Raw genomic sequence first — 19,120 nt, forward strand, 5'->3', positions numbered from 1 at the left:
ATTTGCTGATCCAGTCACTAGTTAATGGACATTTGGTTGTTTTCAGTTTGACAGCATGAATACAGCTTCTAGAAATGTTCACATACAGGTCTTTGTTTTGGCAGATTATTTCAAAACATGGCACAGTAGTCGCCCCTTATCCACAGGGGATATGTTCCAAGACCCCAGTGGATGCCTGAAACCACAGATACTTCTGAGCCCAACTGCTGTTAACTGGAACACGCTTCTGTTCATACCATCTACCCACAGATTTAATGCCTTTTCCATCTTAACTAATCACTTCCCACACTGTGGCTGTAACTTTTGCAGTTTCAGGTGTAACAGCAAAATAAACATAGATTTTTTTTCTTTTTCACAATTTCCCAGGCAAAAGATTCGTTCTTACTGTAGATGTTACCATATGTACATTTTTTCTCTTTCCTGAAGTTCCTTAAGTCAAGAGCTTTCACCTTTTCACTTAAAGGAAGCAGGCTACAGCTTCTCGTTGGCGTATTCAAATTGCCTGCATCACAACTCTTGCACTTTGGGGCCATTATAAAGTAAAATTAGGGTTACACATAAAGCAAGGGTTACACAAGCAGTGGGATGCCATGACAGTCGATCTGGTAACAGAGAATGATGCTAAGTGATAAAGTGGTGGATAGTATATACTGTGTGAATATGCTGAACAAAGGGATGATTCATGCACAGGCAGGATGGCATGAGATTTCATCATATGACTCAGAACAGTGAACAACTTAGAACTTACGAATTATCTGAGCATGGAGGCTCACACTTGTAATCCCAGCAATTTGGGAGGCTGAGGCAGGAGGATTGCTTGAGCCCAAGAGTTCGAGGCTGCAGTGAGCTATCATCATGCCACTGCACAGAGAGTATGGGCAAAGAGAGACCCTGTCTCTAAGAAATAAACAAAACCTCAAGACATTTCTGGAATTTTTCATTCAATATTTTTGGACTATGATTGACTGTGGGTAACTGAAACCATGGAAAGTGAAACTGCTGATAAAGGGGGACTACTGTATATCTCAACTTTTAAAAATTGGTAATACAATGGACAGACTCTATCCATTTATCATCTAATGTCAAATTTTATTCACCTTTTTTCTTATAAGATGCTGTCATTCAAAATGTACCTCATAGGCAACTCAACTCATGCATACAGTAGGCACTCTATAAATGTTTTAATAATTAGGTATTTTTTAGAATGACTAAAAATCCAGATGTAAACTCCCAATTGGGAAGTGCATAATCCCATTGTAGACAAAATATATAACTTTACAATAAACATTTTTATAAGAATTTGCCCCAAAGAGGGAACACTTAAAATTTAGAAATTAAACAATAAAAATGCAAAAGCAAGATGAAACACAATACTAACCTATTTAGACAATGATCCCTGGATCGGTGGTGCTTACAGACCAAGAGTTACCTGCACCCCGTGGCGTAAGACCATCTGACATTCAGTTAAGAAGAGAATTATATACCTAATACCCGCTTAACTGGAAATGCTGCGAGAACATATAATAGCCTATGAAAACATTTTAGCTACATTCCTTTATGTGAACACACAAAAAATTTAAATATATATTTTATTCTCTAATTTTAAAAAACCAATGATTTTCATCTTAAGCAGCAAGAATGATCCACAAATAAGTATGAAGTCACTTTTATAGAAGCTATGTTAAATTCTGGAAAGTACCTTGGGAGATAAGCTCAAGAACCTTAGTCCAAATATAAAACAAATCATTCCATTAAACAGACTTCCTATGTTTTACAAAAACAAAACAGGTTGTGACTACATGTGATAAAGTGTCTACTATCTTAAAACTATAAACATTCACTCCAACTTAAAAAAAAAAATAGGACTATTATGATACGAAAAAATTAAAACCAACCAAATGTCGACAAGTAGCTACGCAAACTTATAAACATAATTGAATGCTCTAGCTAAAAAATAAAACACCTACTGACTATATTTTTCAAAAACTATATAATTCTATAAAAATTTAAATATGTGGACTAACTACATCAATACATGGAAACGTATATATAAAATATTAAGTGAAAAAAACGTTAAAAATATAAAGTGATTATAACCATGTAAAGGTAAGTATATTACAATAACAAAAACTGAAGTGAATTTAAATTGAAAGACATAAATAGATTCAAATATTAGGGTTTTTTCTTTGTTGCTTAAGATTATAACAAAATACAAAAGAAAAAAAATAGACTATTATTTTAGATAAAATTATACTCCTAAACTTAATACTGAACCATACGTGAACTCCTAAAACAGATATTTAAAACGTAACTTCTATATTTCAAGTGTATCCTATGAAGGAGATCAGCCCACATTTGCCGATCATTTTATAACTGCCCCTCTAAAACATAAAAACATTTTAATGCACTAAGTGAGAAAACCAAGCAGCATGCTAACAAAATCTACTTAATCTGTTTTGCTTCTGCAAAAAGCCACTAACAGAAGGTTTTAAAAAACTAATTCAATATACATACTTTACATAACATATATTTATGCTATAAATATTTTAAAGAATGGCTTTTACATAATTCTTTATTTCAATATATATCTCATTAATTTCATTGCAAGTTATGCAATATAGTCTTTTCGATCTGTTATTGAAAATTATTCTCTTCATGATTTAGAAAATGGTTAATTTCTTGGATAAAACATAGCATATTTAGAAGTCCGAAAGCCAAGTAAATCTCTTATTTCATTTCGGAATTTTGACAGATCTTGACGCAGTTCATTTAGATTTTCCACAGTTGCTTGATCTGTACTTTGCATCTTCTGTCTCATGGAAGTCAAGTAACGATGCACTAGGCAGCACATCACTTTTTGATAGTTTTCATCTCTCTTCTGTTTTAAATTTCTCCATTCCTTCAAAACAACAATATGATACTAAGGATATGCAGAAATAATATTTAAATGAGGTGGAGTTCAAAAATACATTCACAGACACAAACACATCTTTAAATGCTTTATTAGACTACAGTTTTGCTACTACATGGTATAATATTCAACACTTGTTTAAAACAAATATAGCCTGCATATTAGTTTAATGCATTTAATTTTATGCTTATCTTGATTGAAAAAAAATTAGTCTTAGGAATCCTTAGTTTATAGCAGGGATTGGCAAACTACAACCCACAGGCCAAATATGGTCCATCTCCTGACTTTACAGCCTGTGAGCTAAGAATAGATTTTACAGATGAACATTTATCATCAACTGATAATAACATTAATTTTAAACTCTAGTTAAGTGAAAATTTATCCCCTCCCAAAAGGAATTCCATTCTTTTCACTAGTAGACCTGTATTTAAAAAATTATTACTGTTATTGTTATATTTTGAATTTTATCCATAAAAGTTTTGTGAAAATTTGTTTTCTCTCTTATTGTATCACTGCTTACACAATATCTCTGATTTTGTCTCAGCCTGAAAAGTGTAAACTATTTACTATCTGGACCTTTACAGAAAAAATGTCCCAACCCCTGGTTTATAGTAACATATATTGAATTATTGATGTATTGAATGGCTTTCAAGAAGAATCAGAAAAATATGAGCTGATTCTAGTAGTCATTCTTTAGCTACATTGACAGAATAGGTATTTCGAATATTTCCCATGTTTTAAAACTATGAGATGAAATTTTATATATTGGAGGAATCTGAAAAGTAAAAAAAAATCTCAGTACTGTCTCTCATTCTTAATAATTATATGTATGTGTATGTACACACACACACACACATACACACACACATATATTTGTTTTGAGGTGGAGTCTCGCTCTGTCACCCAGGCTGGAGTGCAGTAGCGTGATCCTGGCTCACTGCAACCTCCACCTCCTGGGTTCAAGCGATCCTACTGTCTCAGCCTCCTGAGTAGCTGGGACAACAGGCATGCACCACCACACCCAGCTAATTTTTGTGTTTTTAGTAGAGATGGGGTTTCATCATGTTGGCCAGGCTGGTCTCGAACTCCTGACCTCAAGTGATGTGCTTGCCTAAGCCTCCCAAAGTGCTGGGATTACAAGCGTGAGCTACCGTGCCCAGCCCTCTCACTCTCAATAGTATTTATTGAATCCTTACTTTATGTTGGATGCAATGCCATACATTAGGGAATATAGCAGTGAAAAAAGTCAGACAGTCACAGCCCTTAGGGAACTTGCATACTTATGTTTTAAGAAATTATCTGAGATTAGGAATTGTTAAAACTTTTATGTTGCCATTCAAGCTTCTAATTTCTTACCTTTAAACTGTTTTGCCGTTTGACCTTGCCTTTTGATGTATGAGAGCAAATCCACTTACTGAGGCTACTAATCATATAGCAGATAGTCTTTGGTGAAGGAATGATGTTGAAAGGTGGAGGTAATGTACATTTATCATCAAAGTAGCTAAGCCATAACTTCGCTCGAGCAAACTTCCATTCTTTGTCTTCATGATTCTATATAAAAGGCAAATTAAAAAGCAAAGTAGAATATGAATACACACACAAATATGGGGGATATTTCCACACCTTGTAGAAAAAGTTTTGTTCAACATTTGCAATTATTATACATTACTTACATTTTAAAAATCTACAGTTAATTTTAAAATACTATTTTTCAATTCTTATAATCTTACAATCTTTGGCTCTCTTATCTATTGTATGCACTTAGTATGGTCTGAGGAGAATATAAAGTTTTTAAAAGAATGAACTTACTGCTATCAACTGAAAACTTTTATGAAGCATTGCCACCAGCAGTTTGGTAAGCACAATCACAACCACCACATTGTATGTACCAACAATGACAGCTCCCACAAAGGACTGCAGTTCTTCTCCATAGCTAAATCTTGTGACAAAGATTGCCACATGCGCTAAGGAGAAAATATACCAGAACAAAGCAAAGCAGGTGCCAATGAACCTGTAAAGACAATTGCATTTCTGTTTAAAAGGCAATTAAAGAAATTAGCAAAAACGAATAATTTGTTTATATCAAAATTATTTAAATAAAATATTGATAATCCATGAACAATTCTTCATTTAAAAATGACGTTGATTTCCACAGTACAGATATGTCTTACTTTAAATAAAGAGGCCCTAAGAAGATAAATTATTCATAACTGTTTAACCCCTTGCTGCCTTTCTGTCCTCAACAAGGCAGCCTATATGATTTGTTAATATCTAATTAGATTTTGTCACACCTCTGCTCAAAACCTTCAAATAACTCTCAATTTCAATAACTCAAAATCCTTACAAGGGCAAAAAGGTCCTACATGATCCCCATTACCTTTCTGACTTCATTTCCTACAACTCCCCCTCCAGTTCAACACATTGCATCCACACTGCCTGCCTGGCATTTTCTTGAACATGCCAGTCATGCTCCTACCTCTGGACACTGGCCTTTGCTGTTCTCTCTCTCTGTAAATGCTCTTCCCCCAGAAATCTTCATGGCTTGCTCCTTTACCAGCTTTAGATCCTCACATGAATGTTATCTCTTCTGGGGCACTCCCTAGCTCTTTAGCTAAAACTGAACTCTGACACACAGATGCTCTTTAGCTCATGCTTTATTTGTCTTTGTAGCCCCGACCACTGTGTAACATAATAAGTATTCTACTCCTCTTTTTATTGCCTGTATCACCTCCCTAGAATGTTAAGCTTCATCAGGGTAGTTTTGTTTACTAATGCTTCATTTGCTCACCACTTAGAGCATTGTCTGGTATATAGTAAATGCTACACTGACACTCATTAATCTTACTCTTTACATAAGATGACACACAAAATAACTAAAGAATAGTTGACACATAATAGGAACATGACAAATGTGTCCTTCCACACCCTTTCTCTCCATTGTTTTATTTAAAAATGAGGGGAGGTATTTTGTTTACTCAAAACAGGGTGTTCAAATCCTTATGATACATTAGAGAAAAAAATGTTCATGAAGTTCTAATGATTCTCAATTCTAATGACCTCTTAAAAAGTGTTGAAGCTGTGAGTGTTTCTGGCTGTAACAATGACTGAGAGTTGCTACTGACGTTTAATACCTGAAGGACAGAGATGCTGAACATCTTGCAATATATGGGACTGACAAAGAATTGCTCAAAATGCTAAGAACACACAAGATGCCAATAATTCCTCTGTTAAGATAGACTGCAGTAGGGAAGACAAGGTAATAACTTGGACCCACTGTTTAAGATTCTGTATGTAAAGATGACTATAGTGACTCATGAAAAATAAGTATTAAAGTTTATGAACATTAATAAGGAATTTCTTAAAGAAAATTTGAAGTTCCATTTCTATAGATACTAATTCATATAGAAGATGGTTAAAAGACAAATATATTTACTAAAACATTTAAAAGACACTCACGAATGGAAGGTATCATTGCTTTGCTGTTCACAGAATATGCCTACACAGTCTTTCTGCTCCTTTGAAGTATATCCTTTATCATACAGTTGTGTCAGTCCAATTGTGAAAGAAAACAAAACAAGAAGAAACATCCCAAGAAATTTTCCAAAATCTTGTAACATCTGTCCCATTGAAATCTGTGGAATATATTACACAAGCCTTCATTATCAGAAAAACAAAATATTAAATATAAATGACCCAGCAACAAAAGGAAGACAAATACATAATCCACAGGCCACCCCTTCTATTGCATCTGGTTGAGACAGACCAGCATTTTAAAAACATTGAAAATCCAGCTGCCTAACAAAAAGTCATTTTAAGCATACCAACACTATCATTGTTAGATGGCACGTTCTTGAACCTGGATCAGGTTTTCAGAGGACATTGTTGCTATGGAGATAGAGGCAGAGATATGGAGATTTAAGAAAAGGCTGAATTTGCAAGGGATAAAAGGAAAATACCCTGATCAAACTTAAAGAGAAATAAATGCTTATATTTACATAGCTTCTTAAATTTTACAAATATAAAATCATTATGGGGCAAAGTATTTCACCTGATTTTTGAAACCAATTCTAAACCAATTCCTAAAATCAGCATTTCCTCCTACGGGACTGCCCTAATTTCTTTTGCTGAGGTGACAGACTTTCTTTCACTTTGGGTCCATTTTAAGAAAATACTATGTGTGCAAGCCAAATGAGGGTGTCCAGTATTAGTAGTGAGTATATTTTGTAGTTTAGACATGTATAGTGCACATGGAAGCTTTAATCCTATTTTTATTCTCCTTCAAAATTTAGATTAGGTACTTTTCATAAATTCTTAGTTTTTAAATTGGCATATAAATTTGGGGAATAATGTGATAGTACTTTTTTGACCCAGCAATTCTATCCCTAGAAATTTAACCAATCGATAGAAGTACACAAAGATGCATGTATATACAAGGATTTACACTGCAGCATTGTTAGAGGTAGCAAAAAAATTTTAGAAAATCCTCAATATTGTTTTTAGTTTTTATTTTTTAATATTTTTTTGGGGGGGGGGGACTTTCCCGCAAAAACTGGAAAGCCTGCCAGACAAATTCTAAAAGAGCTGTAACATTACTCAACATTGTTTTTAAAAAGAATGAAGAACATCTACATGTGCTAGCATACAAAGATGGCTATAAGACAGTAAGTCCAAAAAGCAGGGTATAAAACTGTATGTATAATGTGGAACGGCTCCCATTTCTATTTTGTTAAAGGATAGACAAGATACATATTTTAATATAAATATGATTTAATATGCATAGGAAATTTCTGGAAGTTTACACAAGAAATTGTTAACCATGTTTATGGAAGTATATATAGCTAAGGGTATAGAAGGCAGACTTTTTTTTTTTTTTTTTTTAAAACAGAGACTCTTGCCCAGGCTTGAATGCAGTGGCGCGATCTTGACTTATTACAAACCACCGCCTCCTGGGTTCAAGCGATTCTCCTGCCTCAGCCTCCCAAGTAGCTGGGATTACAGATGCCTACCACCATGGCCGGCTAAGTTTTTGTATTTTTAGTAGAGATGGGGTTTCACTATGTTGGCCAGAATGGTCTCGAATGCCTGGCCTTAAGTGGTCTGCCCACCTCAGCTTCCCAAAGTGTCGGGATTACAGGTGTGAGCCACCATGCCTGGCCTCATTATTTTTAATATACAAAAATTAGTGTTTTGAAACAACCCTTCCTCATATTTAACAGGTCAAATTTATATAATTAATTACATCAAACTTCAAATAAAATTCCTAATTGGCCCAAGTCTGCCAGCATAGCACATCCCGCTTTCAGTGATACAAAATGGTAGCCACAGGCAATTGGCCAGATGCTTCCAGCCCACTAAAGTGGAACAGCTACTTAAGTAGAAGAGGTGAGTTTAAATTCTTAGGCCCGCCACAAGCTAGTAACCCAGACTCTGCCATAGTGGAGAGATCCAATATGCCTGACTTGTGCTTATGACTAGACCATGCGGTACTTTTCAAGGGCTATGCTTCCCTTACTTGGCCCCCTTATAAAATTCTGACACAAGAAGCGGGGGACACTTAGAATCAGAAAACTCAAAATATGTAAGAAGGAGAAGAAATGCATTTTCCTCTTAATTAATGACAGCTTTATTGGATCACCTTGAGAAAGAAAAGCATCCATTCAGATTGTGGTTGCTTAGAATAAAGCTATACCATCTCAGTAGAGAACTCAATCCCTTAGGACAGTAAGAATACAGTAACTGCTTTTGATAACTACAGAAAAGATCACCTTGAGGAAAGTCTGGACACTGTAAGCTTACAGGTAAATCGGGTTTTCCAATAGTGGCCATGTATGATATAATTTTAATTTTAAAACATGTAGTCAAAGTAGCTTTAATTTAACGTTTTAAATAAATGTAATCGAGTTCAATATCAAGGTAAAATTCTGAATGAGAACACCACAAACTTCATGACTTGCTTAAATTTTAAATTTAAAAAGAAATTTTTAAGAGACAGAGTTTTACTCTGTTGCCCAGGCTGGATATGGTGGTGCAATCACGACTCACTATAGCCTTGACCTCCTAGGCTTGAGCAGTCCTCCCCACTCAAGCCTCATGAGAAACTAGGTGCATACCACCATGCCCAGCTAATTTTTAAAATTTTTTTGTAGACAAGGTCTTGCTATTTTGCCCAGGCTGGTCTTGAACTCCTGGCCTCAAGCTATCCTGCCTCAGCCTCCCAAAGTGCTGCAATTAGAAGTGTGTTCCACCATGCCCGGCCTGACTTGTTGTTTAATAGCATGATATTAGTTCTTATACAAGAAGAACTAAAAGTAGAACAGTGGATGTCACTTAGGTGAATACTGGCTTGAAGATACTAACCAAATATTCATGTGAAAGGCAAATATTAAAAACAGTAAATTTATTTTATACCAAGAGATTATAAGGTTTATGTATTTGTAAAAGTAATACTAATGCTTTCTCAAATATTTTTAAAAACTATTTGGCAGTTTAACTTGAGAAATATGAAAACTTGTGAAATGGAAAGAGAAAGGTAATTAAAATATTAATACAGAAATTAACATAGGAGTTAATACAAGTACACACAGAGGAAAAAACCCTTGCTAATCAGAAAAAGGGAAATTAAAGCAAACCACTAAATTAGCATAACTTAAAAAAAGCACCAAATGCTATTAATGTAGTGAAACTATTTTTATACTGCTTGTGTTGCAGAAAATTAACACTCTACTGTAAAAAAATAAAAATACTGAGGTGTCACGTGGATCATATCTTTTGATCTGTTAATACTATTTTTGGAGACTTATCCTTAGAAATAAGAGGCAAAAAGCCTCATACACACGAGTACTATGCAGAACAACAAAAACAACCTAAATCCCTGATAAGGGAAAGGTTGCTATCATTAGGCTCATTAAATTACAAAAGTTGCTAACAAAAATAAGCAATAATAATGACAACTTCTAGTCATTGTCTTTCCAAATCTCCCTCCAGAATAAAGCCGTAATTATCTGTCCAAAAGTTCTATCTAAGCAAGCCACCCAGGCTCAAAAACCTCCTTTGCACATGTGGTATTAAAATTCCTGGCAAAGAGACCTTCAGTCTCTTCAGTGTTCAGCCCAGCCTGTCTTTTTTAGCCTCATTTCCCCAACTCCAATCCACAGTCCAACTATAAAGGATAGGCTGTCTTCTCCAAGCACATTGTGCTTTATGACTCCACACTTCTGCATGTTATCTCCCTCTTTGTCCTTTGCCAGGCAGGCTTCTCATCCCTTCAAGGCTCAGATCAAATGCCACCTCCTCTAAGGAGCCTTCCTGACTCTCTCCAGCTACTTCCTCAGTCACGATTCCAAAGTAACTGCTATTGCTAAAACAGTCTTTTTGACTTCATACTAGTATTTATGTTATGTTTGTCTCCTCTAGCAGTCTTTAAGAGCAGGCACCATGTCTTAGTAAGTTCCAGAGCCCGGTGCATTAATTAAAATGTTGAATGATTCTTAACATTTTCCTAGTTTCTTAATTAACTTAGCTAATTATCACCAAGTCCTGGTTCTAACACTGTGTGAGCTGGGCCTTAGTTTCCTGATCTATACAAGGGATACAGTCAAATGCTGCATCTGCATGTAATTTTCCAGCTTTAACCCAATCAATTTAACCAGTATCTCTGAGGGTAGGACTTGAGAATCTAGGTTGAACATGCTCCCCAGGTGATTCTGCAGCCCCACCAGTTTGGGAACCTCTGGACTACATGACTCCTCAGTTTCTCTAACTATAATATACACCAAAAATGCAAAACACCTGAAATAGCTGTTTACTCATTAGAAGCAGCACCAACATGCCACTCATATTATACAGGCTACTAAATAAAACCTGATAATTATCCAGTAAAACCAAACAATTCACTAGAAATAAAATACACACTCATGTCTCAAGTACTAAGCTTTCCAAGTTTTCCTGTATTATTTTTCAGGTCTGCCATAGTTAACTAACTATAAAAGGAATGGACAAAATGGACCTAAACATTTATATAAAGCCCACCATGTGTCAAGTACTCTGGTATGCATCTTACATACACTGACCCATTTAATCCTCACAACAACGGATTAAGAAACTGAGGCTCACAGACACTATAAACAGTAAGTGATGGAGCAAGATTTTGAACCAACCTGTCAGAATCCAAAGGGATGTTCATTCATTTGTAATAGTAGTTCTAATAATCAGACCAAACAGAAAAGCAAGACATTTAGATACAAGCACTTTCAAGTACCATAAATGTTAAGGCCTAGGAATGCATGCATAGACCCTCAAGAGCTCCCTCCTTTGGTCTGATTTGCTCATCACCACCACTCCAGAACTAATCCTTGCCAGAGACTTCTGCTTTGGGGCTCCTCCTCAGGAGAAACCTAAACAATGTAAGTGCTGCCTTTAAACTGTCTAGAATCACATGATGTGGCAGATTTCCCTAGGAAACATTTCAACCTCTGGGAAAGAAATGCACCTCCTATCCTAAATGAAGTAGGAAGGGGAGGAACTTTAGGGAAGAAAAGGGATTAATATTTGAGAAAATTCCCAAATAACATATTCCCCTCCAAAAAAAACACCAGTATTTTTTCCACTTAGTTTCTCTAGATGTGAGGCCTGAAAGCATGAGGTCAAAAACAAGCCGAAGTGGGAGACTTGTTTCTTTTGTAAGGACTTGTTAGCATAGCACCAAAGAAAAGGTGGTGATGTTTTACAGTGGGAAGGGGAAGAAAGAAAGAGGAAGGGCAAACAGGTCCACTCGACTTTATGTCTGGGTCTTATCAAATATGACAATCATAATAAACCTTAGCTTTCTCTGGATTGATTTTGGATTTGACAGTCCCTTGGACAGCAGGAGTAAAACTCCTTGAAGGGTTGCTTTCTCTGAAGGCCTTGCCTCTTTCTCTTCTATCCTCCTCAACCCACTCCACCCTACACTTTAAATGTCAGATTCAGTTAGAACCCTCTCACTACTTAGTACCACTAACTGCCCTCAAAATATAAGCATACCTCATTTCATTACACTTCACTTTGTGGTGCTCCACAGATACTGTGTTGTTTGTGGCAACCCTGTTTTGAGTAAGTCTATGTGTGCCAACAGTATGTGCTACAGATGGGTAAGAATCAGGGACCCACGCAGCAGAGTCTTGGAGCAGGAGGAACTGTTAATAAACACATCTTTTGTACTAAGCTACAAGAATAAAGACAGGAAGCGTGTGGGATCTGAGAGAGGGCCCCACCCTGGGACCAGGTAAGGAAAAAAGGAAATAAGGAAATAAGGAAAAAAGGGTAGAGTGCTGTGTGGTCATGGGTTGTTCTGTCTATATTATCCAACTGTCAGTGTAAAAGGTTGTTTAATTCATTTGAAACATGTGACTTGAATAATTTTTTAAAAATCTGTAAATTATTAAAGCCTGTCCACAGAAGTTACTATACAATAAGAGTTAATGAGGGAATCATATTATTCTGTAATATTATACAACCTGCGGGGTGATTTAGTATAGTGATTAAGACCACTGGCTCTGGAGCCAAACCACCTAGGCTGGAATCCCAGTTCTGCTACTTACCAACCATGTGACCTTGCGCAAGTTACTTAATGTCTCTATGCCTCAGATTCTTCCTCTGTAAAATGGAAATAAAAGAGTCTGCCTCTTAGAATGGTTGTGAGGATTAAATGAGGTAATAAATGTGAATAAAGACTTTAGAACAGTATCTGGCACATAGTAAGGGCTCAATAAATGTCTGCTGTTATTACTACTGTTACCACAATTATGTACAGATTCTATCTTCATGTCTTTTTTTCTTTAAAATATAAAGCATTACTGATTCATGCCCAATCATGTTTCTTGTGTCTGCTGAAGTGGATTAGCTGGCATCCTTCATAAAAGCAAGAGAAGAAACAACAAAAAAATGCCTATTTATTTAGCTTTGTAGTTACCATTCCCTTTGGGTATATTTGTATTTTGTTCATTCTTCTGTTTAGATCCATATTCCCCTATGTTATTGTAGTCCTTCCACCTGAAGGACTTCTATTAATGTTCCTTGTAGTGCTGGTCTCCAGTGATGTATTCTTTTAGCTTTTGTGTGTCCGGAAAAGTCTACATTTTACCTTCATTTTTGAATGATACTTTGTGAGGTAGAGAATTCCAGGTTGACAGTTGTTTTTTTTTTCTTTCAGTGCTTTACAAATGTCACTCCACTGCCTCCTTGCTTGCATTGTTTCTGACAAGAAATCTATTGTCATCCTTACCTTTCTTTTTCTGTATATGATGACCTGTTATTCTCTGTTTGCTTTGAAGATTTTTTCTTTATCACTCATTTTCAGCAGTGATATACTGAATATGATGTCCCTTGGTGTGATTTTCCTCATGTTTCTTGTGTTTGGAGGTTTATTGAACTTCTTGGATCTGTGGGTTTGTAGTTTTCTTCAAATTTGGAAAATGTCTGCTATTATTTTTTCAAAAATTTTTTCGGTCTCTCATTTTTTCAGGAATTCCAGTTACATTAGTATTAATATTAGGCTGCCTGAAGTTGTCCCAGAGTTCACAGATACTCTTTTCATTTTTAAAAATTCTTTCTTCTCCATTTTATTTTGAATAGTTTCTATTGTTACCTATTCAAGTTTACTAATGTGTTTTTCTACAATGTCTAATCTGTCATTAATCACACCCAGTGCATGTTTCATGTCACAGTGAAATTTTCATCTCTGAATGTTTGTTTGTTTCTTTAACATCTTCCATGTCTCTACTAAACTTTAAACTTTTTGTATGTATGGAACACAATAATAACTGTTGAAGAATCCTTATCTGATAATTCTAACATCCGTGTTGCTTTTGGATAGGTTTTGATGAACACATTTAAGTTACTTGGAAAAAATTTAATCCTTTCACATCTTGCTTTTAATATTTGTTTGCTGAAACCAGAGCAGTGTGTAGGCTGGAGATAACTATTGAAGCAAGACCCTTCTGAGTACTCTACCCAATGATCAGTGTATTAAACAGGCACTCTCCTCTACGTGAGCTCTAAGTACTGTTTCCACTAATTCTGTCGGAGGAGATGGTTCTTTCCCTGCCCCAGGTAGTGAGTGTCCTCACATGCATATGCTAATCAGTACTCTGCTGAATACTCAAGGGAGACAACTGCAGATCTCCAGAATTTTCTTTCTGTGCTGCTGTGTCCTCTCCAGTACCTTTCCCACAAACTCTAGTCTTTTGGGTCTCACTGGCCTCTCATATCGGTCTCCTAAATCCAGAATTCTGCCAGGCTCTGACTGCACTGACCCACTCTGCACAATAGCCTAAAAATTCTCACAAAGCAGTAAGCTGGAGTAATCTTTGTTTCTTGTTTCTTAGAGATCACTGTTGTTTATTGCCTTCTTTTTTTTTTTTTTTTTTTTTTTGAGGCAGAGTCTCGCTCTGTCGCCCGGACTGGAGTGTAGTGGCCGGATCTCAGCTCACTGCAAGCTCCGCCTCCTGGGTTTACGCCATTCTCCTGCCTCAGCCTCCCGAGTAGCTGGGACTACAGGCGCCCGCCACCTCACCCGGCTAGTTTTTGTATTTTTAGTAGAGACGGAGTTTCGCCGTGTTAGCCAGGATGGTCTCGTTCTCCTGACCTCATGATCCGCCCGTCTCGGCCTCCCAAAGTGCTGGGATTACAGGCTTGAGCCACCGCGCCCGGCCTGTTTATTGCCTTCTGTCTAGTTTCTTATAAGCTGTTGTTTCATATATTTTGTTCTTTTTTCCTTTTTGATTGCTTTAGGTAGAAGGGTAAATCCAATCCTTATTACTCCGTGTCGGCTGGAAACAGAAGTCAGAAATTGACTCTTCATTCCTAAACAATATTATACTTTCTCCTTTTTAACCCTTTAGAGGGGTCCATAAAGAAATCTGTAGTATAGAAACCTAGTTCTGTCATCCATTTTCAGTTAAAAAAAAGAAAAAAAATCAATGTGCATGTAAAAACACTGTAGACTCTTGATTAAAGCATTCATAGATGATATTAGTGACAAAAATAAATCAAAAGAACAGATAGTTTAAGCCAGTGTTTCTATGGCTTACTATGTTTTGGAAAAATACAGAGACTTGCACATATTTCATGAAAAACAGGTATGAGGTTAAACGACTTTAGATAATGATGATTTGAATAAGGCTAAACAAATTTCTTTCTTTCTCAGAAGCTTTAATGTGATAACATGCACTGTCAATTCCCAAAAGAGGTATACAGTATGCAGTGTATCCCAAACTTACTTAATTCAGAGCATCTCACAGGACTTGGTTAAGAAAGAGCCACACTTCAGGAAACACTGTTGCTGGATGACAGCACAAGCCTAATCAAATCAGGTTTTTCCTATATATTTTATTTTCATATCCCTGTTTGGAGAAGGTAATTGCCTTTTATTTAAAATATCACCTTTAAAAATATGAGACAATCTAAATTGTTAGTAAATTTTGAATTAAGGAAAAATGAATATCGTTCAGATTTTCAGAACTAATTAAGCTATAGTATTACATAGAGCTAGCAGAGTTGACCCCACCTTCTGAAAACAACCAGTTACTGAACTCTGTGGGGGTAAATGCAACCAATTGTGAGTCTTTTCTTTGGTGCAAAGTGACTGAAAATTTAGTCTTGAATTCTCGTACATAATAATCATACTACTTTGGACAAATCAAATCCCATCTCAAAAGCTCAATTTCTTTAACTATAAAGTATTATAAAATATAAAGCTGAACTACATAGCCTCTATAAATTTTTTAGCTGTAAGTATGCTACTTTCCAACTTATTACATTTAATATTTATTAAACAAAAGTGAAGGTATTCTTTTAAATATAGCTTATTCAAAATCATCAAATATGATTATTTTTGTTTGCACAGGTCCTCCTTTATACTTATAACCTAAAATATTTAAAACTTTAAATGTGAGATGCATTTTAATAAAAAGCAGATTTTTATGTTACTCTACTGTCTGAAGTGTAATTATATTTTAAACATACCTATGTCTATGGAGTGGGGGGAGGAGGCTAATGGATCACAGCGTAATAAACTTGGAATACCTGAAAGCAAAGGATTATCACTGAGCCAGAAGCAAAGCAGATAAACATGCTGTGTCCTTCTAATTGCTACTTATTCTCAAAAGCGAAGTTTAGCTTTAATATCATGAGAGAACAGTATTCCAGTGGACAAGTAGAAAGATGTAACAATAATGACATCTAACAAATGTTCTTTAAGGAATTTTAATTATTTACCTGTAATGGACCCAAGATAGAGCTGGTTGTATACATAAAAAAGAGACGAAGATAACTTAGAACATTTGCAAATGCAAAAAGCCCTTCTGCCACCAGTGTCGGATGGAATGCATCCCAATCCTTCCGATCAGCAAAATCATGAAACTAAGGTTAGGAAGAAAAAGCCAAAGGTAAATAAGCTCTCTCAATTTAGGAAAATAAAAGCAAGTATTCTGACTGTTGAAAGAAAGCCATTTTAATTTTGTCTTCTTATAGGGGGATCTCCACTTATACTTTATAGGGTTCTTCTTTTTAAATATAAATAATATTTTAATAAAATAAAAGATTATTATGTATGTGAGGCATTATCACTCTACATGAAGAGGTTTTTCCATAAACTCTTAAATTTTAGAAAATTAAATAATTTTTAAATGATCATTAAACTTTTTATCAATGAAATGTTGGCTAGTTTTCTTAAATTCCACAACACAAACGTTAAGTACATGTGCTGTCAATTAATTCCCTATCATATTACATTAACCTACTCCTTTGACTTGGAATTAGAGTTTTTCCCCCCTTTTAAATACAAAATAAAAAAGAGGGCATTATTGTACCTAGACATAGTGGTCAAATGTCCCCATTGCCTGGGATAGTTTAAGATGCTGTACCAGTTGTCCTGGCATAATTATTAATAGTGCCCCCTTTCACTCTCAAAATGTCCTGATTTGGATAATAAATTATATGGGTACTCCACTTATAGAACTAAAGAGATCAATCTGAAAAAGCAATGTCTCTCAATCCCATTATCGAACAATTTATCTATATATGACCAATTTTTATTTTCTTAGTAATTTCACACTCTAGAAACTGAACATACCTAACATATTCCATAGTACTGATCGATTAAATAGAATTTTTAATAAAGTAAAATGATATAAAATAATGAGTTTGCCTTTTCAATAATCTATAAACTAATAAAAAAACAGAGAATATTGTATATTTTAGTTCCTTGAATGTGACACCCCAGAAAAATTCTAAACTCAGGGTTTAAACAAAGTTACTTAACATAAAATTTATTACCCTTTCTAGGCTTGGGGGAGCTTAAATTTTGATGAAAGTAAAATTATAAGTTATCTATAAGGGTAGATTTTTGTCAATTTCAAATAAAATATATAGTTATTAGAAAAATAACATTTACATCACTTTTAAAGCTGATAATAATGATTTGAAATGTGTAAAATATTACATAATGGAATGGAATGGAAACTCTTTTTCCGGCAGATATAAAGATATCTAAAACTAACCATTTTAAGTTACTTTGTTCTCATTTTAAGTATATACAGGTTAATAAGCTAAAAGAACCTAGGGTCAGATATAAGGAATTGGCATGTAGTAGAAAGAATATGCCTAGACAGAGCAGGATTTAAATCCAGTCTTGGTTTCTTACTGTGTGGTTTGGACAAGTTGTTTAATATTTTTAGGCTTCATTTTTCTTATTTGCAAAATGGGAATAAGGAAATAAGGACTTCAGTCTCAAAGAATCCCAGGGTAGATAAGAAGAGATAAAGTATACCAAATGTCAACTATGGTCCCTGTTATATAATACATAACCATCATGTAAAGGTAAGTAACACCCTGTAAACTACTGGTAAAATAGGAAAGTATGTGCACACAGATAGGCTTAGAATGAAAACACACCAGACACTGATCTGGCTCAATGTAACTCTGAGTTACATAGCTAAATATCTTAGTTATTTCCAAAATAAACTTAATTTGTGCCTTCAATTGACATAGTAAATAGTCACCTTGTTGTGAGCAACCACTTTGAGGGCAAAGGTTGCCAAATAAAGAGAATTCATGACAAAACTGAGTTGATTACGAGATTCTTCTAAAAAGTCTTCCAACCCTTCATACCAGAGTCTTTTAATGTCTGACCAAATCATCCCTAAGAAAAGGAAGAAAAAAATCAGATAACACTTTCTTAATTCAGTAATAAACTAAATAATACTTTAAGACTCAAAATATTAAATAAATAATCCTTGGGCCACCTATAGCCTTATTCAAAAGAAAAGTAACAAAAACAAAAACATTTTAGTGAAAAGTTCTTAAAATCTGAAAGAAAATAACCTTAACTTTCATATGACTTGAAGAAAATAACCTTAAGTTTCATCTTTGGATGTGGAACAAACATAAGAAAACAAATAAATTGATGCCAAACACACATGGACACACACACAGGGATACATACATACACGGAGACACACACGGATACACACACACGGACACATACGCACACATGGATGTGCATGCACAAACATACACACACCCCCGCCCAGTGGGGCTCAGTCCCTGATCCTTTTCTTTTCTCTACCTATACTTACTACTTTAATGATCTCACCCAATCTAATGGCTTTAAATATCATCTATATGGCAAAGGCTCTCAGGTTTATATATTTAAGTTCAAATCTTTTACTTCTACAAATTTAAGTAAACCTAGTACCAGGTTTCAGCCCATTTTGTTCTGTGAGTGCAAATGTCAAAAAAAAAAAACAAAACCACTGCTGCTGATTGTGCATAGCGGGCATTGCACCCTCCCTTAAATCCCATTTTACTCAGAATCAAAACCAGTCTTTACAATGGCCTGCAAGGCTCCATATTACCTATCCTCTCTGACCTCATCTCCTACTAATCTTTCCTTGTGCTATTCTAGTCACGCTGGCCTCCTTGCTTCCTTGCTGTTCTTTGAACATGTGACTCCTGCCTTTAGGGCCTTTATACTGGCTGCTCCTTCTGGCTGGACCCTCCTCACCCAGAGATCCATTTGCCTAACTACTTCACTTTTTCTTGTCTTTGCTCATCACCCTCCCTGACTACCCTATTTAAAATTGCAAACTCTTTGCAACTTTAAAATTGTCCCCCACTCCCAATTTTCCTAACTCTGCTTTTACCTTTCTTTTGTAGTACTTACCTCTTTTC

General features: G+C 35.4%; 1 protein-coding gene and 1 non-coding gene across 4 annotated transcripts in view; both read right to left on the reverse strand.

The window, feature by feature from the left end:
* Positions 1-1,068: 1,068 nt before the first annotated feature.
* TRPC1 (transient receptor potential cation channel subfamily C member 1) overlaps positions 1,069-19,120 on the reverse strand; it is an 89,421-nt gene continuing 71,369 nt past the window's right edge. For all 3 annotated transcript variants that reach the window (XM_033212412.1, XM_033212411.1, XM_033212413.1), the window contains 6 exons: positions 17,950-18,089; positions 16,166-16,309; positions 6,368-6,543; positions 4,721-4,922; positions 4,268-4,462; positions 1,069-2,899 (listed from right to left, as the gene is read on the reverse strand). In XM_033212412.1, the coding sequence (XP_033068303.1) occupies positions 2,672-2,899; positions 4,268-4,462; positions 4,721-4,922; positions 6,368-6,543; positions 16,166-16,309; positions 17,950-18,089 (1,085 nt within the window). In that variant the 3' untranslated portion in view covers positions 1,069-2,671. The remainder of the gene's footprint in view (positions 2,900-4,267; positions 4,463-4,720; positions 4,923-6,367; positions 6,544-16,165; positions 16,310-17,949; positions 18,090-19,120) is intronic.
* LOC117084658 lies at positions 7,442-7,503 on the reverse strand. The gene has a single exon (XR_004437570.1). It is a non-coding gene; the product is annotated as a U7 small nuclear RNA (small nuclear RNA).

This window comes from Trachypithecus francoisi, unplaced genomic scaffold (assembly GCF_009764315.1).
Source record: "Trachypithecus francoisi isolate TF-2019V2 unplaced genomic scaffold, Tfra_2.0 Lachesis_group0, whole genome shotgun sequence".
Lineage (NCBI taxonomy): Eukaryota > Metazoa > Chordata > Mammalia > Primates > Cercopithecidae > Trachypithecus > Trachypithecus francoisi.